General features: G+C 35.4%; 2 protein-coding genes across 5 annotated transcripts; both read right to left on the bottom strand.

Annotated features, from left to right (window-relative positions):
• Positions 1–10,108: 10,108 nt before the first annotated feature.
• On the bottom strand, positions 10,109–13,983 carry LOC114319893 (uncharacterized). 3 transcript variants are annotated; one of them, XM_082869209.1, is made up of 4 exons: positions 13,413–13,648; positions 11,716–11,810; positions 11,077–11,402; positions 10,109–10,600 (listed from the first exon to the last, which is right to left on the bottom strand). In XM_082869209.1, exons 3-4 carry the CDS (start codon positions 11,375–11,377, stop codon positions 10,371–10,373), a joined length of 531 nt encoding a protein of 176 aa, XP_082725335.1. In that variant the 5' UTR covers positions 11,378–11,402; positions 11,716–11,810; positions 13,413–13,648; the 3' UTR covers positions 10,109–10,370. The 3 variants fall into 3 exon arrangements, with proteins under 3 accessions (XP_082725335.1, XP_082725334.1, XP_082725336.1); XM_082869208.1 differs by lacking the exon at positions 11,716–11,810 and having other exon boundaries at positions 13,413–13,983; XM_082869210.1 differs by lacking the exons at positions 11,716–11,810; positions 13,413–13,648 and adding an exon at positions 11,626–11,646.
• A 1,893-nt stretch (positions 13,984–15,876) lies between these two features.
• Positions 15,877–25,557, bottom strand: LOC114323010 (uncharacterized). 2 transcript variants are annotated; one of them, XM_082869206.1, is made up of 8 exons: positions 25,118–25,557; positions 23,879–23,935; positions 23,704–23,779; positions 20,724–20,803; positions 20,527–20,576; positions 20,340–20,424; positions 19,663–19,761; positions 15,877–16,240 (listed from the first exon to the last, which is right to left on the bottom strand). In XM_082869206.1, exons 1-7 carry the CDS (start codon positions 25,415–25,417, stop codon positions 19,669–19,671), a joined length of 741 nt encoding a protein of 246 aa, XP_082725332.1. In that variant the 5' UTR covers positions 25,418–25,557; the 3' UTR covers positions 15,877–16,240; positions 19,663–19,668. The 2 variants fall into 2 exon arrangements, with proteins under 2 accessions (XP_082725332.1, XP_082725333.1); XM_082869207.1 differs by lacking the exon at positions 20,340–20,424 and having other exon boundaries at positions 25,118–25,538.
• Between the last annotated feature and the right edge of the window lie 605 nt (positions 25,558–26,162).

Genomic DNA, 26,162 nt, shown 5'->3' with positions numbered 1-26,162 from the left:
CTCCTCTCGATAAAACTCCGACACAAACCAACGGTCTCGGTATCTCACACTCGGGTCAAGATACACAGTCAAACCCTTCTCAACCTTCCCACTAGAGATCTTCTCCCGGAGGGATTCTACCTCAAGATCACCTCTCTGTGCCTCTAACACTCGATTCACAAGTGTAGGCTGCGCAACTACTGAAAACAAAGCCGCAAACTCAACAGATTCACCCAGAAGCAAATCAAACTTGCCAAGTGCACCCAACATCTCCCACTCCCGGATGGCTATACAAGCTACACCACTAACGGATTTCCTGCTAAGGGCATCGGCCACAACATTGGCCTTCCCTGGATGATAATGCAACTCGAAGTTGTAATCCTCAATAAATTCCATCCACCTCCTCTGTCTCAAGTTCAAGTCTTTTTGTGTAAACAGATACTTTAGACTCTTATGATCCGAGAACACCTCGAACCTCTCACCATAAAGGTAATGCCTCCAAATTTTCAAGGCAAAAATCACAACTGCTAACTCTAGGTCATGTGTAGGGTAATTCCTCTCGTGTATTTTCAACTGCCGCGAGCCATAGGCTATCACTTTCCCCTCTTACATCAACACACAACCCAGACCCTCTCTCCGGAATAATCAAAATCGGAGCGGTGGTAAGTCTAACTTTCAGCTCTTGGAATGACTTTTCACAAGTCTCACTCCATACAAACTTGACCCCTTTCCGCGTCAATCTAGTCAATGGTGAAGCTAGCTTGGAGAAATCTTTCACAAACCGACAGTAATACCCAGCTAATCCCAGAAAACTACAGATCTCAAAAACACTCTTAGGCTGTACCCAATCCTGCACTACCTCAATCTTGGATGTATCAATAGACACCCCTACCCCGGAGACTACATGGCCTAAGAACTTAACCTCTCTTAGCCAGAACTCACACTTCTCGAACTTGGCATACAGCTTATGGGCTCTAAGCAACTCAAGCACCACTCTCAAGTGTTCCTCGTGCTCCTCCTCAGAAGGTGAATAAATCAGAATGTCGTCCACAAAAACGACTACAAAACGATCTAGGAATTTTCGGAATATCTGGTTCATCAAGTCCATAAACATTGCCGGTGCTTTGGTGAGCCCAAAAGGCATCACCAGAAACTCATAATGGCTATACCACGTACGGAATGTCGTCTTCGGGATATCCTCCTCCCTGACCCTCAACTGATGGTAACCCGATCTCAAGTCTATTTTAGAGAAACAACGGGACCCTTTCAACTGGTCAAACAGATCATCAATACGAGGCATAAGGTACTTGTTCTTAACGGTAGCCCGATTCAATTTCCGGTAATCAATACAAAGTCTCAAGGCCCCATCTTTCTTCTTAGCAAAGAGGGCCGGTGCTCCCCACGGTGAAGTACTAAGGCGGATAAAGCCCTTATCTAGCAGCTCCTGGAGTTGAATCTTCAACTCACTCAACTCGGCTGGGACAAAACGGTAAGGTGCCATGGAAATCGGCGCTGTGCCGGGCACTAAATCAATAGAAAACTCCACCTCTCGATGGAATGACAAACTAACAAGATCCTCGGGAAAGACGTCCGGGTACTCACAAACCACTCTCGGCAATACAGTCTGGGTCTCATCACACTCACTATTCATACAGCTAGCGATAAGACAACTAAGCTCACTCTGCCCTCGCAGATCATACACTGGTGGCAAAACACTACCAAACTCGGTCCCCCAAGAAATGGAAACAATCCCCGCTCAAGGTACACACAGTAACCCACTGGCAGTAGCAATCAATAACAGCCCGGTATGACGATAGCCAGTTCATATCCAAAATCACATCAAAACCCGACATAGCCATAACTACAAAAGGAAATGAATGCCAGCGGTCGACGACCTGAATATCACAACCCCTACACCCCTGCTTCAAAATCAACTCACCCCCAACAGGTGATACAACACAAATAGGAGAAGCTAACTACGCCAACTCAAACCCCAAAATAGATGCAAATGCAGCAGATATAAAAGAATGGGATGCACTCATATCAATCAACACATTAGTAACCGAGTTGCAAAACAAAAAGGTACCTCTCACAATAGATGGAGCCGGTACAAGATCCTACGTGGTAACAGCATACACACGCCCTGAAGGTCTCTAATCTACCTGCTCACCTCTCGGAGCATAAGTCTGCTGTACAGACTGAGACGATGAGGCTCCCTGATTGGCCCTCGAGGCCTGAACTGACTGAGCTGGCTGATGACTCTGAGTCTGCCTCGAACCAGATGCACCAGATGTGCCACTCAACTGCGGGCAAAACCTCTTCAGGTGCCTCGCCTGACCACACTGGTAACAAGAAATCGGCTGACCTCTGCCCTAACTCTGGCTCTGAGGACGAGCCGAAGATGAAGCTGCTCTCTGCCCTCCTCCCCTCTACGGGCAAGCTGGAGACTTGTGACCCAGCTGACCACATTTGTAATAAGTAACGTCTCCCTAACTGTCTCTCCCAGAACCTGAACTCGGCACTGGAAAGGTAGACCTCACAAAAGCACTCTGTGACTGCTGAGGGTTAGAACCCCTCTGCCTCCTGCCATCCCCCTGGCCATCCTGACTCCTCTTGGAGCCCCTTAACCTCTCCTCCTCCTCGTGCATAATAATCTCCATATGGGCCGCAGCATCTTCAAGACGTCCATAATCCCGAGTCATGGACCCAGCAACCCTAACCTTGAGTCCGTGTCTCAACTTCCTTTCGAACTCCAGACAACGGCGTTCCTCAGACGCCACTAGCTCAGGTGCAAACCTAGACAAACTAGTAAATGCGGCCTCAAATTCGACCACCGATGAACTCAACTGCTTGAGCTGACAGAACTAATCCCTCAACTACTCCCTGACAACGGGAGACAAAAACTTCTCCTGAAAGGCCCCAATGAAAGCCTCCCAAGTCCCTCCAATATAGCCCCGGACGAACTTCCACCACTGACCCGCGTCTCCCTTCAGCTGGAAGGACGCCAAGGTCACCTTCAAAGCCCCATCTTCGATGCCAAGCATCTCAAACGTCTTTGTCATCTGCTCAAGCCACTCATCCGCCTTAAGTGGCTCTTTCGGATCCCACAGAAACTCATCCGGATTAGATCGGAAAAACTCCCTCTTCAGAAAAGAAGGCCCTGCCTCAGTGACATGGGCCTGGACTTGATTCTCAGCTCTGAGAATGTCCATGGATTCACTCAATGCTCCTGTCATCTCGCGGGCTAAGGCGTCCATGGCTTGCTGACCTACTGGCTCGGCCACATTGGCCTGACCAACCCCCTCCTGTTGCGCTGAAATCTCATCCGGTATAGGCACCTCCTGCCTCCTAGGCTTACCTCGCCTACCACCACGCCCCCGTCCTGACATCCTAATAAAGGTAACGAAGATCATTAGCACATTCATAAATGTACCGAAGCTATAACACTCGCGTCCTAATACATTGGACAACAGTAATTCATTCCACGTAAGCACATAATCACAAAAGTACTTATGAATTTTATTTCCAGATAATGACAGTCCCAAGGCGTTGCTAAAGTTCTGGTTAGAAATAGCATTGATCAAGTGCTTTTCCAACAGGACTCCCAGAAACCCAAGGATCCAATCAACATCCTAGAAACTAAATCCCATACCCATTTAGTCACATAAATATGTTATCAAATAAACATACAACATCATGCATAAGTCTCTAACAAGCAAGACAAACCCATTGTGATACTAATCACTTCCCACGTACCCAAAGTATTCGAACCCAGTACACTCTGACACCAAGTTGTAACGCCCTCAAAAATATACATAAAAACCCAACAATCTTGACATGCATGGGCATAAGAGAATAAAATATATTTCCATTCATCAGAGTATTCTTACAAGAGATATTACATGTTGACAACAAAAGTAAATGCCCTATAGGCTTACAACTTTCCAAGTCAACACTTGGGTCAACAAAAGTAGAGTACTAACTCTTTACACAAAATAAGTCATTGGCTTAATATACATGTAATGCGGAAGATAATCACAAAAAGATAAGCCTTCAACTTCTACAACCTCCCAAGCTAAGACCTTGGAGGCGACATATCACCTACACCTGAAAATGATGTCCCATATAGGGTGAGCCAACACTCAGTAGAGATATGCTAAACATAATATGAGCAATAACTAAAACATGAGCATTCGACAAATGTTAACACTGGTCAACCAATTTACAACACAATCCAATTCCATGACAAATATGTCCATGTTTATTTTACTTTCCTTTGCTTAACCACTTTTCAATTCATAAACATGGCTTAGAACCTAGCCAAATAATTTAATAAGATTACAACTCATATCAACAATACTTCCATTTCAAATGAGATAACAACTCATATTAAAACACTTCCATACTTCAATAGATACACATATTTGCTGTATCAATGGAGTCCATCCCCTATCTCCTCCCAAATAATATCCGGTTTAGGAGTCCATCCCCTATCTCCTCCCAAATAATATCCGGTTTAGGAGTCCATCCCCTATCTCCTCCCAAACCGTGGAGTACATCCCCTATCTCCTCCCAAACAATACCATGTATATAAACAATTATCATATACAATAATCAAGCAAAGCACATATTCAATATGTTATTTCATCCGTCATATTCAATGACATAATCAATTGATTAGTTTTAGTTCACCTAATCATCATGCAATGTCTACAACAATCAAGACTATCCTCCACCGATAGCCCAAAACAATTATTTCTAAACGGATAATAAATGCATCAATAGATAAATTATCAACAATTTCAAGGTGAGTGATTAATCAATTTAACTCCACCATTTATTCTCATAACTTCTCAATTTCATTATTCCCAAACCAATTTCATTATCTCATAATAAATGTCATTATTTGCACAAATGACCCAAATATACCCAGCTATGGTATTTTCCCCCTTTTTCACTATTGACCCAAAGGTCCAATTATTAACAATAATCATCAATAGGCTCATTTTAAGACCCGAATATACATATATAATTCAAAGGAACAAAAGCCCTCTTTTATAATTTCAAGGTTTAAAACCCTAACTCCCAAACTTTCCCAACTTCAACATTTAACCAAAGTGACTACAAGTTTAAGTCAAAGACCATAAAGATGAGTAGTTATCCCTACCTCAAATGAAGAGACCAAATAGAGAATGTGAAGAAATTCGAAAGTGCTCCAAACCTTAAGATTTTCAGATCAAAGAGAAGCCCAACCAAGCACAACCTATCTTACAAAGGGACTAGGCTAGAAACACACTAGAACTAGGTGTATTTTTAGAGAGAAGGTAAATGTAGAGAGAGAGACAGCCGATCTAGGGTTTGAGAAGAAAAGAGGTGAAGAAGAAGCTGCTGCTGTGAACTGATATATTCGAGGCTCGCTCGAGCGAAGGAGTGGTCGCTCGAGCGACCAGACACAAAGAAACCTCGCTCAAGCGTAGAAAGCCTCGCTCGAGCCAGCAATTCGAAGCTTCAGGTCAGCAACCCAGAAGCATGCTCGAGCGAAGAAAAGCTCGCTCGAGCGAAAAAACCCAAAACATAGACCTCGCTCGCTCGAGCGAAGGAAAGCCCGCTCAAGCCAAGAATTACAACCTTCAAGTCCAGAACCAGATGCAGACACAAGCTCGAGCGCAAGACTTCTCGCTCGAGCCACCAGACACAACACCCAACTCTCGCTCGAGCGAAGGAACCCTGGCTCAAGCGAAGGATCTAAAACACAAAACTCGCTCAAGCGACAAAAGTCTCGCTTGAGCGAAGACATCAAAATTTGAGCAGCAACCATTTATTTAAACTCACTACCAACCTGTAGCAAACCTGCCCAACACATCCCAAAACTCGAATATAGAGAAATAGAGGATGACAACAAGATATATACAACAACGAACACCATGGAACCTAAGTCCGGAATACTGTACAGAAAGAGGAAAATCCGGGATCGCTATAAATTATATGAAAGACATTATAAAATAAACAGTTTAAATTACCGAAATATGATCTCAAATTGAGATGTAAAATTGATAGAAGTTCAATCCTTTTTATATATTTTTTCTTTATTAAACATGAAGTAATAGCATAATAAAAAGTGTGTTGAAATCTCAGAGTGTACAACCATTTTATTTGGTAACCTAAAAAAGTGAATATTTTTAAGGGTAAATTATAAAATAAAAAATAAAAAACCCTTCAAAGTTTGAGTCGTGTAATAAAATAAATTATGATTTTTTAATTTTGTCAATTTAAATTTTATATTTTAGATTTGTTTTGATTTGCAATTTTTGTTAAATAAAATCGATGAAAAAGAATATTTTAATCATTAAACTCGTGAAAAATTATATTTTAGATATTTTATGTATATTTACATTGAATTTAATGACTAAATACTCTTTTTTTTTAGTCAGTTTTACTTAACGAAAATAGGCGAATAGTTTAAAATGAAAATAAATCAAAATATATGGGTTCAAATTGACAAAATTAAAAAATCAGAGCTTATTTTGTTATAAGGCTCAAATTCTGAAAAAAAAAATTTATAATTATCCCTATTTTTAATTATATAATGCGTATACATAATTTTTCATGTTTGAAGTGGGTTTAATTTTTGAAAAAAATATCAAATCAGTGGTATTTTAAAAATATAATTACAAATCAAAAATAAAATTTTTAAATATTAATAATTAAAATTTTTAATTTTTGTATGAATATATATATATATATATATATATATATATATATATATATATATTAAATTCCACTGAGGTGTAATGGACCATAATTTTTATTTATTATTATTTTGTTTTCACTCCTACTTTCGTCACGACAAAACCAGTGCCTTCGTATAAAAAAGAAGCAAAAAAAAACATGTCGTGCTACATTCTCAATACCTGGATATGGGATGGCTGCTATGTCTTATGAACAATGGTCCTATTGTGAGCTTTCATGGCAGATAGTTTTGGACTTATTTTAATAATTTGAATTATTTATATTATAAGATTTGTTGAATATATTATTCATGTTTAAAATTCAGGTTAATTGGATATACGTAACCCTATAATCGGATTTTAATTATTTTTAAAAATATTATCAAAATCATGCTAATTGTTTAATTTTTTTTTTATTTTTTATTTTTTTTTCAATGTGGTCTTGGTGTTACAGATATTCGATTAACTTCATTTTTTTTTTATTAATGATTTATTTGACGAATTTTACAATATAAACGGTTTGAATTATCAAAATAAGTTTCGGACAAGGCCGACAAATCTCAGAGCAATTACTGTGCCCCTTGGTTTCAGAGCAGTTACTATTGTGTCATACTCACAGCACCACCTCGAATCCTCAAAATTGTATCCATAATTGAAATATGTAATAAATTTATTTCGAATACAACTCACAACGCACCAATATTAAATCTACATTTTACATTTCACTTTCATGCTAAGATTTTGATTTAATTTTCGTAGTAACTAGAATTATTGAGAAAATTCATTGAGAAATCCATTAATTTCTAGTGAGGTGTATGACATTAGGTCTAAGAATTATTTTATTTTTGGTTATAAGGATATGATTAATAAAATTATTCAATGAGAAAAACAAATTTATTTTGAATAATAATATTTTTCACTTTTAGCCACTATCGCTAGACTATCGATCGTCACTCACTAAAAAAGTTGCCAAAAGTGGCTAGTGGCGTAACGCTTCCAAAAAATACAATAAATCCAATCTATAAGTGGGAGAGTAATAGAAACAATATGCTTTCATTAATCGAAATTGATATACAAAAGTAACACATACATTCATAAACAGTTCATCATGAATGTACAGCACGTGTTACAAGTAGTAAAGAGAAATGAAAATTAAACAGATATTTATATGCCCTAAACGCTTACAACTTTCCAAGTCATGGCTTGATTACAACAAAAGTGAGACTAGCTCAACACAAATAAAGTCCTTGGCTATGCAAAAGAAAATACGACAAAAGGAAACTCTTGCGCCAAAGTTCCTCCAAGCTATTGCCTTAGCGGAGGCATATCACCAACACTTAAAAATTATTTTTCTCAGATAGGGTGAGCCAAAACCCAGTAGAAACAATCTAACACAACATATGAATTTTTACAAAGATATAAGTACAATGTGCATATACAATGCCTGTGCCAAATCATTCATACTCTACAAGATCGTAAAGTACCAAATTTTATATCTCAATCTATTTCCCTCCAATTCATTTCAAGTTAATTCATTTTATCTCAATTCATGAGCCAATTTCATTTTCTTCCAGATAACCCAACCAAGACTACAAGTCAGTGGTTCTCAAATCAACACAACTACCATACAATTACTTCAAGTTGTCATTTTACGAAAATTTCGTCCGCGGGAATCAGCACCCATGTATACGCGCGGTTTCGGGACTTTCACTCTGGACACTTCGGCCAACTTAATTTTAATGGAGTCCATCTCCTATCTCCTCCCAAAACATGGAGTACATCCCCTTTCTTCTCTCAAACATCATACATATACAATGTATTTAAAACATAGTCATATTCAATGACAACCAATAAGAGATTAGTTTCAATTTACCTAATCCTCATGCAATTTCTACAACAATCATAATTATCCTCCGCCGATAGCCTAATACAGATATTTCTAAACAGATATTCAATCTCAAAACAGATAATTTACTCAAATTTCAATAGATGTGGGATAATACATATCCAATTCCACCATTTATACCAATATTCATCCAATTTCATATCTGCAACACCAATTTCATTTATTTATACAAAATAAATATTTAAACCATTTTAAGGCAAACTCCCTTTTTTTTCCAAATATCAACCTAAATGCCAAAATCAACTATTTTGCCACAAGAAACCTCATATTCAAATCCCACAATCATCTATATCACATTCACTTAGAAACCCCTCTTTTGATTTTTAAACCCAAACCCTAGGTTTGCCTATAAGACTCCCAAATCTCACCATTGTTACACAACAACAAATAACTAAGCTAAAAACTATATGAAAGTATAGAAAATCCCTACCTCAAAGATAGAAGACGAGCCAAGCAAGGTTAAAACTCCAAAGACACCGAAACCCACTTTTGTTCGAATGAAAAGAGAACTCACAACGTACTCTACCTTTTTCTCAAAGGCACTAGGGTGAATAACCCAATGAATCTAGGTGAAATAATAGAGGGAATATGAGTTTTAGAGAGAGAAACTCAAGATCTAGGGTTTTGAAGAGTTTTCGAGAGAGAGATAAAAAAGTGACGTGATCTGATATATGCACAGTGCGCTCAAGCGCAAGAAGTGTCGCTCGAGCACCAAGACACAATGAAAAAGACGCTCACCACTCGAGCACAAGAGGTAACGCTCGAGCGTAGAAAACACATATCCAGTAGTTTTACAGGCAACAAACCAACGCTCGAGCTCAAGAAGGGCCGCTCGAGCGCCCACCCACTCGAGTGTAAGAAAACGCCGCTTGAGCTTAGAAAACACTCTCCCAGTAGTTTTGCAAGCCTGTAAAATACTGAGAATTCGCAAAGCCCGCTCGAACGCAAGAAGTCCTGCTCGAGTGGAGGACCAAAAATCTGGGCAACACAAGGTTTGAAAATCAAGCAACCAACTTATTCCAAACACGCTCAATACAACCAAATAGCCAAAATCAAATAAAAAAAAGGGGGAAAACAACAATGAACAACCTTCAGAAACCACAAGCTTGAGCCCGGAGTACAACAAGTGTCGGGTCAAAATCGGAATCGCTATAAGTGGCATCTGGCATTGGCTGATGGTGGTGATATAAACAAACACATAGATTATGTGGATAAGCAAGTGACACTAAACACTTAGGTGGAGTAGTATAAAGATAAATAAATAAATTAGCTTAATACAGTGTTTTAATTTGTTATTGTCCTTGTGATCTCAAAAGATTCAAAATTGTATTTATGACTTGATTGCCCCAATCATTGATACAAGAATTATTCAGTGACTTACGGCTTTGGCAAAAATGGATTTCAACAATAAATGACAGATCCATCTATAATGCTATTTCAAGTAACAATTACAGAGCAAATACAGATCCATCTATAATGCAATTTCAAGCAACAATTACAGAGCAAATACTTATTTAAGAATTATATCAGCATCTTCTACAAGAGACTAATTCATTCATATATGTAGAAATATAACATACAAGAAATTTGTAATCACATACATATGCCAGTGTCATAACTCCCAAATTGTATCCAGAATCATAAAATTTAAAAATAAAAATAAAAATAAAAAAGACAATTGTCAGTCACTGCAAGCCTAAACAGCACTACTAAGAGGCCAATGCTAGCAATCTATGATAATAAAATAGTGAGTGGTATCACTTCCATTTTTTGAACTTTCCCCCACGCTTTTTGGACCTTACAGGCTTCCCACGCTTAAACTTTCCTTGACGACTTCCATGCTTCCCACGCTTAAACTTTCCTTGACGACCATAGTAACCTCCATGGGTAAGATTATGGGCACCGTGTGATAGCTGGTGGGCCCCATAAGCTGCAGCCGCAGCAGCAGCGCCACCAACTATCAATGGTCCCAAACTAGGCCCATAATCTGTACAAAGAAATTACAAGCTATCAACAATGGAAAAAAGAAATACAACATTGTAGCAAGCAAAACAAACAGCACTCTAAATCTGTATACTTTAGGGTCAATGATCACCAGGACCTAACAGAGATGTAATTTTAACAAGCAGATTATATTGAAAAAGTAGATGTACGAAAAGGCCGAGAAATGACACGAGAAATACAGTTCAATAATGAGACATGAAGATTTAACAGTCTTCCAAACCCTAAAATTATCAAAACCAGTATTTCATACAAACAATTATTTCTGGTTTTAATCAAAACCATTATTTCATGCTTTGAGTTCAAAAACAATGCATAAACACGTGCAAACAATTGAAAGTTCTAGGGGCAATTAAAATATTATTCAATAATGTCTTGAAGGTGGTAATGGCAATTCACCTTTACATCTCAGTTGACTCCAAATCCTTAAAAGAATTTTGGAAACAAATGAATCGAAGATACCTGGATAAGGCGGAGCTGATGGACCAGGATAATTTGCTGGTGGATATCCACCTGGGGGAGGATATGCTGACGGACCAGGATAACCTGCCGGTGGGTACCCACCTTGGAAAGGATATCCAGCTGGTGGTGGGTATCCATATTCAGTTGGCGGGTAGACCTGAGGGGGATATCCTTGAGGCGGATATCCTTGAGGAGGACATGCCCCAAAAGACGGAAGGCATTGTCCAACAGCATAGCCAGCAAGACGAGTGAAAAGTCCTCTGTCACTAGATCCATCATCATTGTGATTTCCACCTCCCATTTTTCTCCAGCTTGAAATTTATGAACTGAAAATGTAAATAGAGAACAGTAGAACATATAAGATTTTTTTCAATGGGGTAAAAAAAAAAGGTGTGCCAATTGTTCCTTAGAATATCATATGTACTTAATGCAAGAGTTTGGCATGGAAATTTTATATATTTCATTGTCTTTAATATTTATATTTTTTATTTTTAATTATAGTTGTATTTATTAAGAACTAAGTTTCAAATAGTGTTAAGATTTAGTTGCCTAAGTTGATTAGGGCTTTGCATCATAACATTCAGCTTTGAAATAAGAATATTGAGTGAGGTTGTGATTAGAGTTGCGGCCCTTGTGTACTTCCTCTCTCCCTTCTTCTCTATCCTCTTTCCCGACAGTGTCCTACATCACTACAACTTCCTCATCTCAACCCATAATGACTTGATGCTTTTGTTCTCCATGAATGCATTTTTCCAATATAAAAAATCACATGTCAGCAACTTATTGTTCATCCAGAAAAATTGACATTATCAAATAGAAGGAAAAGAAAAATGGGCAGATATTTAGCAAAGAAGACACATTATATGTGTTGAGTATGCAAAGTATATGAATTGTTTCCTGGTTCTACTTTTGTTTGTGGCAGAGTCAGACGGGATTGCAAAACAATCTACATAAATAAATGGAGAACGATTTTCTTCTCGGTGAATAAAATTATCAACTCCTAACAAATTTTTGGTTACAAAATACCCAGCAAAGAAGGTTGCCTAGCATGTATTCTAAGAAAGTTCATCACATTGATGTTTGAATATATTCTATCATATCAACCAAAATGACCAACAATTGATATGGTTCCAATTCCAAACTATGTTCCGTTGAGTTGGGAAATGAAAAAAGAAAAAAAAAAAAAAAGCCTAAAGTGAACCCAAAAGACAAAGAGTGAGATTATATTTTCCCTCACTTTATTTTCCCTTGTGTTTTTCATTAGGACCAAATAAACAGTGAGATTGCATTTCCTATTCCCTTTTCATTTCTTTCATCAAATCATCCAACCAAACAAAGCTAAAGACAATTTCCTCTAAATTTGTTCGCAAAAAAAAAAAAAAAAAAATCCCTGAAAACAGTCCATTACAAAGGGAACTTATTAAAAAGTCTTCAAAAGGCTAATCAGTGTGTTTGGTTTGAGTTTTTTGAATTAAGTTTTTTGAAAATTAAATTTTTTGGTTTTTGTATTTTTTTTATTTTTAGTGAATATTTTTAAAATTTTAAATATTTTTTTTACTTTTTTGGATGCACCTTGCTTAGATGTATCTAAAAAATAAAAAATTTATGGAAAAATATTTTAAAAAATTAATAAATACATAAAAATACAAAAAAAAATGTACTGAATTCTCGTATTTTTTGTATTTTTTATATTTGGGAAATTTTTAAAAGATTTTTTTTCACAATTTTTTACTTTTTAGCTATATTTATGTTAGGTATGTCTAAATATTAAAAAAAAATTGCTTAAAATATCAAAAAAATTCAGTAAAAATAAAAAAAAAAAACACAAAAAATAAAAAAGTATGATTTTCTGAAAAGTATTTTTAAAAAACTCTAACCAAGCAAAAATTGAGATCAATAAACACAGTAAAAGCAACCGGAAACACACAAATCCAACATCTAAACCATGATTCAAAGTTCAACAGCCATACAACCCCCAACCCCAAAAGAATATATATATATATATATATATATATATATATATATATATATCTATATTTGGAATAAATAAACAAATAAATCAACACACACACGCATGAAAATAGATAAAAGATTGATCAATTTTAAACGGACACAATGGTATGATGAAATAAACTGCTATTAACAAAACGAACAAGCAACGACTAAGAAATCATTCAAAATCCAACATTATTCAAAAACAACAACAAAGAAGATTACTGACTCATTTTTTCATTACCACTACCAGCTTATATGTTTATACAAAAAAAACATAGTCAAAATTTAAAAATCGAATATGTGTAGAGAGAGAGAGAGAGAGAGAGAGAGAGAGAGATTACCGAATTGAATTGGGGATTCAAATCCTAATGAGCTGGTTTGGTTTGGGCTGGAGTTGAAAGTTGTTCAAAAAATCAAAGAATATGTTTCGAATTGGGGTCTCTCTTTGATAAGTGCTTCAACAGGGATATCTCTTTGAATGTGTGGTTCGACTGTCTTTCATTTCATCTCCTAATTAATTGCACCTCTACCGACCTCAATCAATTTTCTTTAAAATTATACCATACCGACATAACAGATAATAATAATCAATCAAGTCTCTTTAAAATCACCTCCCATTAAAATTATATCACACCGACATAGCAAATAATAATAATCAACCAATTCTCTTTAAAATCAACTCTCTTTAAACTTATGTCATACCCACATAGCAAATAATAATAATCAACCAATTCTCTTTAAAATCATATCATTTGAAGCAAAATTAAATATGTAAAATTAGAGAAATATAATATCACTTTATTTAATTAGCCTATTTTTGTTTTTTCATTAATGATCTACTCAATCAACTTAACAATATAAGCGGTCTGAACTACTATTGAAATAAGCTTGAAATAAACTCTCACGAACCTCACAACAATTACTATTGTGTGATACTTAAAGTAGCACCCCAATTCCTCAAAATTTTGCCCATAATTAAAATATGTAAATAAATTTATTCTGAATACAACTCACAACGTACCAATTTTAAATTTACACTTTACATTTCACTTTCATGGTAAAATTTTGATTCAATTTTTATAGTGACTAGAATTATTGGGAAAATATGTTGAGAAATCCATTAAATTGTGGGGAGGTGTATGGCATTAGGTCCAAGGATTGTCTTGTTGTAGGGGTTGTTTGGCATCTTTGATATTTGTACATTTTTTATTTTTTTTGAGTCATATCACCTCTTTATTTTTCTGTATATTTTTTTCATAAAAAGTTAAGAAGTATATTTATTTAAATCATTCTAAACAACCCCTTAGTTATAAAGAGATGATTAATAAAATTATTCAATGAGAAAGACAAATTTGTTTTGAACAATAATATTTTTCAATTTTACCCACTGTTATCAAACCGTTAGTTGTCAGTCATCCAGAAAAATTTTCAGAAGTGGCTAGTGGTAGCATTTGGCATTGGTTGGTAGTAGTAGTGATATAAACAAATAGATAAATTAGTTGGACAAACAAGTGACACTAAACAGATAGATAAGATAAACAAATAGATTAAAATAATATAATTTTTCAAATTGGTATTGTAGTTATGATCTCAGATTTCAAATTGAATTTATGGCTTGATTGTCTGAATCATTGATACAAATATTATTCAGTACACAAATAAATAGTATAGATATATTTGTGATATGACCACCTTAATTACTCTACAAAAATCAATAGATAGGAGAATAATTATATTATAAAAAATATGATAGAAGGATGATACTACGTTTTTTTCTTTTTTTCTTTTTTTCTGAAACTGATTGAAAAGACCATTATTGTTATTCATGATCATTGTATGAAACTTCTCTTCAACAACTCGGTTGCCTGCTTCCTACTAGTGTTTGGGTGAGGATCTAAGCAAAAGGACAATTAGTTACCGATTAAAAAAAAAAAAAAAAACAAAACACGTGTATCAATAGAAGGATTAAATTGTATTGGATCAAATCGAATAAAATAGGGAATTGTTTAATCCAATACAAGTATAAATTAGATTTATCTGTCGTAACTGAATTTTTATTTTTAATTATTATCGAGAAAAATCTAAATTTTTTAGTAATGACATAAGAAATATTATTTATTTTCAATTATAGGATCGAATTTTAACATGTCTTTTAAGTCAGATTTAGATCCAAGCTAAATCGTAGGAATCAAATATAAAAGTGAGAATCCTATCATGTTTTTAATGGAGGTCAAGCTTTAGGCTTGGGTTGGGCCGCCCGTCTGTTCACGCTGCAATCTCATCAAAAATTATGAAAAAAAAATAGCAGAAAAAGTGAAAATGAACTTTAAAAAAAAACAAAAAAAAAAAAAAAAAAAAGTCCTAAATCTCAATCCATTGAACTTAACCCACAGGCCATCCCAACTCATTGGTATGTGGGAGACGGCCTGTTGACCGAACTATCAACCCAGTCCGCAAACTCATGTAGGTCAAACCAGCTGGGCAAGGATTGGGCTTAAGATTTTCACGGTTTAGTCCGGCCTGATGACAATGCTTGTGCATAAGCTCTTCCCTGTAAAACTTGATAGGCTGAGCTGGTTTTCCTAACCCTTGATTTTGTTTTAGGAAATTATCTTGAAGTATTTGTCCACCTACTCCCAGAAAGTCTGCAATTGGGCAGCTTCATGATGGCTATCATTTTGGTTTTTCATATTTTTAGTTTGATGGAGGATTACATCTCAAATGAGAATGAATGACCACCAAGACGGTGAGCAACAGATAAGAAACAAAAAAAAGCCACTTCTGCACATCTCAAAACTCAGGGGCTGAACTAATTGATTCTTGAAGCACAAAGGAACTGGGCACCTGGGGTTATTACATGGTTCTACACAACAGGATTGGAGCAAAAGTGCATAACAAGCTATCCTTCCTAAGCAAATAATGGCTAGACAAAAATAAATTATATTTATATCCGCTTCTGATACATCCTCCTGTATATTTTTGCACCTTCAAATTCTGCATGGATCTCTCTCTCTGTCCTTATTCCCATTGGATTACTCACTAACCACCCCTCATCATCACAAAGCATGCTGGTGTCAATTTTGTCAATGTGCATAAGCTCATCCGAAACAGCATCAAACTTTTCCCTCATGTCAAGTGCCACTTCAAGCACATCAGATTGTATAAATACCTGTTCCACAACAATCATACATCTCAGCAAGTGTTATATGCACGACAGCCGTGCCGACAATACAATTTACATTGCAAATATCATGATGTAGAAGTAATAAAGTTGTGTGCTATAGAACTTTCCTTCTTTTTTTCCCTCTCTTTTCATAAAACAGTCTATTACTTTCAAGTAGGCAGAGAGATGCTCATGAATTCACGAAAATGTGAAATAGAAAAAATATCTAACCACCTGATCTATACTCTCCTGCCTAGTTGAGATATACTCGAGGGGAAAAAGAACAAGAGGGAAAGGTTTCTTCTTAGCAACGTTAATCATTCCATCACTTTCTTGGCGATGTTAGAGCAATGTTACCAGAAAACGCTAATACCCTAATGAATTATGTTTTGGAACGCACATTCCGAAATAAAGTACACTTCCGTTCCAAAATAAATATAGTGATTCAAAACAATCTAAAAAAAATGTTCCGCTATGTTTCCTTAACGTTGTGTTTGGTTGGGGGATTGGGAGAGGGATTTGGAAAGGGAAAGAGAAAAGGTGTGTGAAACTATGTGAAATGTAGGCATGTTTTTTTCACATTTCACCTACCTTCTCCATTTCTCTTTCCAAATTCCTCCTCAAATCCCTCAACCAAACACAGCATAAAAGTGTCTTAAGAAGGAAAAAAATCAAATATAATATAAGGTGAGTGAAGTTTTGACAAGACAATGTCAAAATTGGGTCATAATGCTTGTAGAAATGTTTTGCTACATGATTAATTTGGAGGGAAAAAACTAAATTTTATTATATGCCTAATAATATATATATATATATTAAAGATTACTCTAGAAGTATCTTTAAATCTTATAGTATAATTTATACAAATCTACCCCAATCATATCACTTTTTAGAGCATATGGCGTACCACATTTCTATTCCCATTTTATGTACAAGAACAATCAAAATTTTAGATAACACAGTGTTAGAGCTTTCTTTCTATGAAAAAGCATTCAGATTCCAGTGATCACAGCGAAGGTGTCCTTCGTGTGGACCGCGGCTTTGGAGGCTATGTTAACCATTGATAATTTGGGGAAAAGGGGAAATATGCTTCTCAACTACTGCTGTATGTGTAAGAAGGCTGAAGAACTGGTGGACCACCTCCTTTTACTCTATGAGGTAGCTAACAAGCTTTGGAGCATCTCTTCTCTATTTTTTTGGTGTTAGCCGGGTGATGGCAGATTCGGTGGTTCATCTTTATGAGAGTTGGCATAGGTGTCATCCCACTTTGTTTGATGTCATGTTTGTGGAAGGGGGAGGAGTGGGTAATAGGACTAGTGGAAGAGGGAAATCATAGAATCAATGAGGCACTTTTACATTCCTTAAATTTTTGGATGGAATGAAAATTTTGTGATCCTTTATCTTTGCATTATTGATTTTATAGGGGAGTTATCTTCTGTAGATGCTGTATATGATATTTTTGTTATCTTTTTGTATACCCCCCCAGTGTACAAAGGTTACACCCCTTTTTGCATTTTTAAATACAATCATTTACCATGTGAGAGAAACAGAGAGAGGATTTCACCCAAGATAGTCAAAACAGTGTCTAGCTTTGTGATTTTGCAGCAATCTAGCAAATTACTGAAATAAAATTCAAATGTTGACTGGATTTGGGAGAAAGCAATGTTCAGAAACAAAATGATTTTGCAAGTTCCTAGTTGATTTCCCTATTTACATATTTGAATAACTGTCCAAAAAAACCTGGTTTGCATACAGATATGATGCACTTCTCTTTTATGAGAAGTAAGAAGAAAAAGGAAAGAAAATAAAAGAAGATAAATACAGTAAAAAAATGTGCACAGTAAAAAAAAAAATGAATCTTAGCAAGAAACAACAAACATTTCAAGATTGTTTACATCAAACATTTCAAGATTATTTACATAGGCTTAGCACTGAAATGTAAGAATTGATCAACCATCATCTAAGGTGAATTCAAATGTCAATGAAAATAGAATTTCTCTCTGCACTGCAAATATGAACATGATGGGTAAAGAAAACCCATCCATCAAAGACAAAAACTTGAAAACAAAAAGGACAGACAAAAAAAGATTGCCTGATATCCTTTCTTTTTCCAAGTTTTTTTACAAATACGCTTTTTTGATATAGAACGTTTTTTTGGAACTGCCATTTAAAAATCAAGAGGTTACTCATTATTCTAGTTGGATGTGAAAGACATTCCTCTCCCCAGCCATTTCGGGTTAAGAAGATGTGAAAGCGCATTTATCTTTAGTTTATCTCTATAAGAACGGTGCATTCCGAGGTGTGAAATGCATTCTGAAGCCATTTTGTGAAATCCTAGTGCTGATTCAATAGTGTCAACTCTAGAATGGCTTCTATAAAAAACGAAGCCATTTAACCAAGCAAAATATCTTCTGATGTAATGTTGGCAACAGGGAAAGCCTTTTGACAGGGTAACGTTACACAAACATAATTTACATGTATTCATTTATTCGAAATTAAAAAGCCCGTCACTACGAATCATAATTGCAACTCTGCATGACTTTTCTGCATAAAAAATTTGTATGTTTAGCATTTCCTTTTTGACAGGACAAGACTAGGAATCATACATAACACACAGGAGGCCTAAAGTTTAACGAGGGTCTATATCAATTATCATATTCAACTAAAAATATAAGCATAGTTCAGTTGTCTATACACAAATTACCCAACCCCTGTACATAAGAGATAAATAAAAGTGGCTGGTTCTATATCCAGTGGTTCAAACAATCACAAAGAGTGAATCAACACAAGGAACTAATCAACATAAGCCACACGTGAAGAAACATGCAACATTTTGGAAAAGTCTGCTTTGGATAGGATGTCTACATAAAAATGAAGCTGAGATGTTGCGCTAATAGGGTGAAGTGGCTATCTTCATAAATTTGTTATTATTTCTGTTTAAGGCCAATTCTGGTTCTTCAGTCTTCTTTGTTCTCTCATTTCTTGTGATGTGTAAGTATAAGTTAAATGCCTCGGTATCCCCCATGACTTTTAAGAGTTAACTACAGGCTTGAATGGAAAAGCTAAAATGTCTTTGGAGAATTAAGTTTTTTTTTTTTTTTTTTTTTTGTTCTCTCATTTCCTGAACACTTGAGTTTAGTGACTATCAGAGTAACCAAGTAAAAAATATGGCCTGATAAAATTCCATCCAGTTAAGGTCTCCACGGTCCCAAGACGTAAATTCATGTTTACACAGAACGTAACTTCTTTTTTTTATAGTCAAACAGAACAATTCTTAAAACAATTCATTTATAGTCATAATCAGATAACTGATAATAAAATAGACAGTTTGTCCAGCCTGTTGAAAGAAGCATTTATAATGCAAATGCATTCACTAGCTCTAGCAAATATGACCGGTCTTGCAAAATCATTGATATGTTGAGCAATACCTGTCCTTAAGGCATTAAACTATCTACAATAGACTCCACTAAAGGCTTCTGCAAAACCCTTCTTTTATGATACTTTTTCTTGAAATGAGGGTCTGGACACTGCAAAATAACACACCAACAATTGTAAGTTTTAATTTAAACAACAGCCATACAATCTAACCATTAAAGAAAATCCTTCCTACATAAAAATGTGAAAAGCATTTCTCATAAATGTTCCAGTACAAGAAGGCCATGTTTGTTTGGGCGGACATGTGCTTGGGATTGGACTAATAGTCCAATAAAATTATAAATCTGATGTTTGGTTAAAAAATTGAAGTACGAACTAACAATCTATCCGAATATGGTATCCTACATATGATGAACTATTCAATCCCATATAGGGGGTGGGATATAAATTGGGAGACTAAGTCAAAGTCTAGACTAACTTATCAAATAACTATAATAGAGGTATTATGGTCAGTATATTGGATGCCCCATGTCCTATCCATTTCAATCCCCTTAAACAAACATCGGATTGGATAATATTTTATTAATCCCTCATTATAATCTTAACTCAATCCAAACATAGGATATGATACACAATCCAAAGGATTCGTAGTCCTAGGACTATTTGTTATGGAAATGCTAATCCAACCTAATCCAGTCAACCCAAATAAACATAGCCAAAGGGGACTCACCAGGATGGAAACTAACATCAAGGGTCCGGGGTATGTCGATATGAGTTGTTTGAAAGAAACCGTTGCATTTGCAAACATGAAATGTCTGCATTCAGATATACATCACAACATAGCCAATAAAACCTCGTTCATTTTCTCTTTTTATCAATTTAAAAATAAAACCAGGAGTCATAACTTGGAACCTTACATATTTCTTAATGCCAACTCATTTACCCAGTGCTCAGCACGTTTGACCAACTGCAGACACAAAAGAAAATGTCACTATATAAGAACAAATTCTTCACATTATTTAAATTTCAAGGGGAAATAACCAAGCAATTATACATTAACTCAATCACAGGAATTCTCAACAGGATTTGATAACCAAGGAATCTATCCCCATACTTTCTTCCGTATTTCAAGTCCCAAATAATTCTTCGAATCCAGATTTCTTTTTGCAAGCCACATAAGAAATCTGCCACTACCTGGAATTTTTTATGTCGTTAGAGCAATTCAAGAAACAAGTTTGCATACTTCTCAGTTCATAAATTAAATCTAACCTCAGAAAATGAGGATTAACAACAATTTCAGCATCAATTAGATGCAGGTCATCACATGTAATAATATAGACATCAAAAATATGTTTTCTCAGCTGCAACACAATAAATAATCATCTGTATCTGTATACATTAATTATATGGTTTAACATTATCGAGGGAATTTAAGCCAACTCCTGAACTGATGAGAAGGTTGTTCTTAATTTCCTCTCCTCAAAGATGTCATTGTATTATATGGTTTAACATGAAAAGCAATAGTAAAGGTTAGGTTAGTTACAACATGCATTGGCCAGATCATTGTTAGGTACACCACAAGATATCATCCTCCCTTTAAATATCTACTATTGTTTGTACTCTTCTTTTGCCGTTACTTCCCCATTCTGTAGACCCTAGGAGCACGCCATTCATCCAAATCAAACCAACAATTCATATAACAATTGATTCAAAAGGATGAAACCATAAAAGCAAGCTTGGCTCAGAAGCTCTCACTGAATATATGAAGGATTTAAAAATTCAGAGAAAGTAATTTGATAACTGTTGGTAGACAGGAAGGTCAAAGATATAATATTCAAGACATACAAATTTATACTCTTTTTGGTAGAAAGGCAGGCCAACTTCAGGAGGTTGTGGGTCATTTAGTTTATGAGTATTACTTCACTCCAGGTACAAGTAATCTACAACTCAACAAAGTCTCATTCTTATGTGTTATATCATTCTATCTATCGCAATGTTCAACACATTTTCGACATTTTCATTGCATTCCTAATCACATTACACTACTATGATGGTATTCATAGAACCTCTATTAAAGAAGTCAACTAGGAAATAGCGTGTTTAGATTCAACATGGAAATTTATTTAAAAAAAAAAAAAAGAGGAAAGAGCTCATTTAGGTGAACTTGCAATCTTGACATTATAAATAAAAGTTTATTGATTGTAATGAGTGCACAACTTCTAGTAATTTCACTGTAAATTGCAATATTTTATTTAAAGAATGCAGCTATCATTAAAAAATAACCCACTAATGCAACTACCCCTGGCATACTTTACTTTCTTTCACCAACAACCACCTTTTTTTTTTTCCTTTTTCATGACTAGCAAAACTAGAACAAGATTTGAAAGTCTTGGTACCACTATTTTATAAACCCCAACACCTTTCATCTAAATACCATCAAGAAGAGAGGTGGAGGTAAGCTCTTTGACTTCACACTCACTGAGATCTCTAGAAAAGTTGACATCCCAAGAGAAACCATGAATATCATGAGAAAGGCTAAATGCAGTCTCCAAATACATTAAAAAATAAATAAAAAGTAAATACAAAAAATTTAGAGAGAGAGAGAGAGAGAGAGAGAGAATTTTGAGAGTCAACAACTGAAAAGTAAATTTTAGAGCAATATTCCAAGGTGCAGCGTCAAACATCAATCAATATTAGATTCTAACTTTTCCGAAGACCAAAAACACAGCTTCGTTCTTTAACAAAATCTCCGGAGTCAATTTTATAAGAATGTATTCCCAGGGACTACAATGTTTAATCTACCACCATCACTTTTGGGACAACACACAATCACCCAACTCAGCCCCAAAATTTCCTATCCAAGACATCCACAACCAAGATAAACGAGAAAGGGAGCAATGGGTGATCACCACGCATCAAGCGCATGTAGCCTTGAACAAATGTTTGAACCCTTCATTCACAATAGTTGCACTCCCAGGGTGATATTTTAAGACTTGGTTATGGTTTAATATGCTCAGGCCCTATTTGGAATATAGATATAACTTCTCCTGCCTGTTCATTTTGAATTATTTAATGCATTTTATTGCAAAAATCTCTCAAGGTCAACCACTTTTTTTAAGGGGAGGGCATTGCTGCCTTTGAAAGCATTCCCTACCAAAGGCTACCCCAATCAATCCAGGTTTTTTTTCCCAGACGAAACCTTTGACATTCTTCATAAACCAAGAACCTGCTTCAGGGAAAATACAGCTTAGTATATCATTCAGCATGCTTTGGGATCCCTTCCTCGGCTCAACAATCGATTCCAGATTCATTTATATTAGAGAGGTCAACTTCAACTGTTTAATTAAAGCCCTATTGTTATAGACATAGCTATCATAATGGTCTACTGAAAAAGATGTCAGGGTCAAGAAATTGTATACTCGATGTCATCTATCTACAACTGAGTCCACGAGGACATAAAAACAATTAACAAGGAAATAGCCCTAAAATTATGACCTTTTTGGTTCAATACGCTCATGATATGCAATAACATGACAAATGACATTTGATCTATTCAGGTGACTCTTCCATCAATAGGACACAAACACTGCTGTCAGTGTTGTGAAACAACTAAAATATGAAACAACGTTATCGAATATTGCTAGTTCTCTAGACCTTTTCATCATGTATATACAACATATTATAAGCTTGAGAGCCCAAATTTAAAACTATTAGATCACCAATTATCTCAAAAGTTTTAAGTCCATAGAAAATAAGTCCAACAATTATATCAAGTTATCCAACACTCTCTCTCAACAATGTATATCAAGCTACCCAACATCATCCCTCATGTGTAACCTCATCTTGCACGTGAAAATGTGAAACATTCATACATGCAAAGAAGCAAAATGAAAATTGGAAACAAATGCAAAGGAAAAGACTTGAACCCAAGACCTCCTGAAAACCAAAGCTCTAATACCATGTTAGATCACCAATTGTCCCGAAACTGAAAGTTTAAGCTATTAGGAACAACGTATATCAAGTCAACTGACAATAACATCAATAGAGAAAGAGAAAAATAATGTTGAAAGCATCAGGAGTCGTTTGTTTCTTACCACTCCCTATATCCACCATAAGTGGCAATGTCGAGTCCCTATATACTTCACTCCAGTCTGGAACTGGTGCCGGCACCTGGCCAAAATAAAGAAAACAAACATTTTGAGTGAGAAAAGCTCATAACGAACACAGTAGATTTCTCATAAACAGAAATGCCCCAAAGAGAGATATTACCGAGAGTGACGCACAAAGAGGGTTCACATGTTGCCTAATTCGAACATGACCCAAGTCCTGCAACAAGCACATGCTCACCATTTAAGCGAACAATCAACCAAACCAACACAAAATTTCCATAAAGAATGAAGATATTTATCAAGATAAGGATGACTATGGAATGGAAATTTACCTTTCATGGTCAATGGTAGTGAAAAGCATACATAAAAAAAATAAAAAATAAAATAAAATAAAATCTTTATTTTAGATTCAAAACCGATTAAAGGAAGTTTTAAAACTTATAATGACATTATAGACCATTAATTTTGAATTATGATAATGTGTTGCAACTTATAAAATGAAATGGAGATCTCCACTCGATAAATAAAATGGAGAGGATCAAAATCTAGACAAATTGCAGAGAGGATTATTCATTTGCAATCCTCACTACACAATTCCATTTACTTGCCATTGAAATCACACCCATCAAGAAAGACAACATGTGTGTGCAACTTTACCTCGGAAACTTTGTTTTCTATGAGGGCATGTCCAATCCTTTACCCAAACTCATAACAAAATAAGTTTTACTCAAATTTTTTACCCAAATCAATGGCAATAATTCTAGTAGAAATCTTACTGAAAATACAAGAGGCTAAATGTGATTGGTTGTCAAAAAAACCATGATATTTAAACATCCAATAATATTTGAACATGTATGTTTTTAGTAAGATTGTTAGTAAGAATTTAAGTAGATGTAGGATTGCTCAATCAATGGAGACCCTTTTTTTCACTCAAATTTGTAAAGACAATTAGGGGTGATTTGGCCATTGGAGTCCCCTATATCAAATAAAGGTTGTACCCAAATTTGAGTAAAAATATGAGTGAGGGTTGGAGATGGCCTAACTTGCATATATATTTTTTATTATTATTTTTTTTTTTCAATTGGTAAAAGATTAATTACACATATGAAAAAATTAAATCAAAAAATGGACAATTAAAATCCAAAGCAATAGCTAGAATGCCAATAGTAACCAATCCCAAACTTGGAAAGAAATAAACAACTACATACAATCCATAATGGATAAAGAAATAAAAAAAGCAAACACCGCAAAGAGAACGAGTGAACAACTAGGCCAAAGCCCTCGTTCGCTTGCTAGGTTGGTCGTTCCCCTCATAAAATTGAAATTACAACTATGAATTAAAAACCCAGGAAAAAAAAAAAAAAAAGAGGAAATTTATATTGATATAATTTATATATACCTGGGAAAAATTGTGAGAGAGATTGAGGCCGGAATATTCTAAGGCGACGAGCTGGGGGCTTCTGAGCAGTTGTCCCTCTTCTTTACCAACAGAAACACCTACTACTCCTCCTCCGTTACTACTACTACTACTGCAAGGGCAATGGCAATGGCAATGGCGATGGGGTTGAGGAACCATTGAGAGTTGAATGGAAAATGATTTGAGTTTTGGAGTGGGATTGTTGATGAAGCGAGACGATAATAGTATTGAATACAACAAGGCCTCACGGGTCCTGGGCACGGCACAGATAAGCGACGCCATTTTTAAGCAAAATGCGTTATTTATGCAGAGACGCTTCCCTGTATGTATGTATGTATGTATGTATGTATATGTATGTAGATACACACAGACACAATCGTTCCTCGGTCGGATACTTCTTTAAAACCCGTCTCAGCTTACCATCTAAAAGAGTGTACATATAGGCAGGGCAGAGTCAGAATGATGTGCATTCATGGCCAAGTTTGGCTACTGCCAAAAAAGTGCACTTATTTTATCTTTTTATTTTTTTTGGGTCACATCAATCAACATCTTTTCTACTTTTTCTACACATAATACAAAAAAAATCAAAAAATGTACTTATTTAGTGTTCCCAAACTAGGCCATATATATAACTATTACATATAGGCAGGGCAGAGTCAGAATCACATCACAGTATTGGGTAGCTAAAAGTAAGATATTAATAAGTTTATAATAAGTCTAGACGGTTGGATTAATTCTAATTTAGACGACTGAAAGCAACAAATAGCTATTAAAATTAAGATAAAAAATAATTACAAAAATGTTATTTTGCGAACTTAAATTTAAATGATTTACCACTAGAAAATGCAAATGAGAAGTAATATCACATTGTTCATCCAGTATATGAACGGTAATTAATTACATATCGCATTGCATACATAAAATTGTAAAATTATTACGTACTAATTGTTAGGTTTTTGTTATTGGCAATCCCGTTTGACAAAACTCATTTCAGTTGTAATTTTGTTCAGTCTTTTAGTTAAGTGAG

The sequence above is a fragment of the Camellia sinensis genome, chromosome 5, assembly GCF_055761805.1.
Source record: "Camellia sinensis isolate YWXY chromosome 5, ASM5576180v1, whole genome shotgun sequence".
Taxonomy (NCBI): Eukaryota; Viridiplantae; Streptophyta; class Magnoliopsida; order Ericales; family Theaceae; genus Camellia; species Camellia sinensis.
Note: the sequence above shows the minus strand (reverse complement) of the source record. Positions and strands in the feature narration are given on the sequence as shown.

Excerpts from the sequence above, each read along its gene's own strand:
- LOC114319893 (XM_082869208.1), bottom strand. The coding sequence starts at position 11,377 with ATGGGAGGTGGAAATCACAATGATGATGGATCTAGTGACAGAGGACTT. Across the intron at positions 10,601-11,076 it reads ATCAGCTCCGCCTTATCCAG|ATTATGGGCCTAGTTTGGGA; the intron begins GTATCTTCGATT and ends TTCTTTGTACAG.
- LOC114323010 (XM_082869206.1), bottom strand. The coding sequence starts at position 25,417 with ATGGCGTCGCTTATCTGTGCCGTGCCCAGGACCCGTGAGGCCTTGTTG. Across the intron at positions 23,936-25,117 it reads TCTCTCACAATTTTTCCCAG|GACTTGGGTCATGTTCGAAT; the intron begins GTATATATAAAT and ends TGCTTGTTGCAG. Across the intron at positions 23,780-23,878 it reads CTCTTTGTGCGTCACTCTCG|GTGCCGGCACCAGTTCCAGA; the intron begins GTAATATCTCTC and ends TATTTTGGCCAG.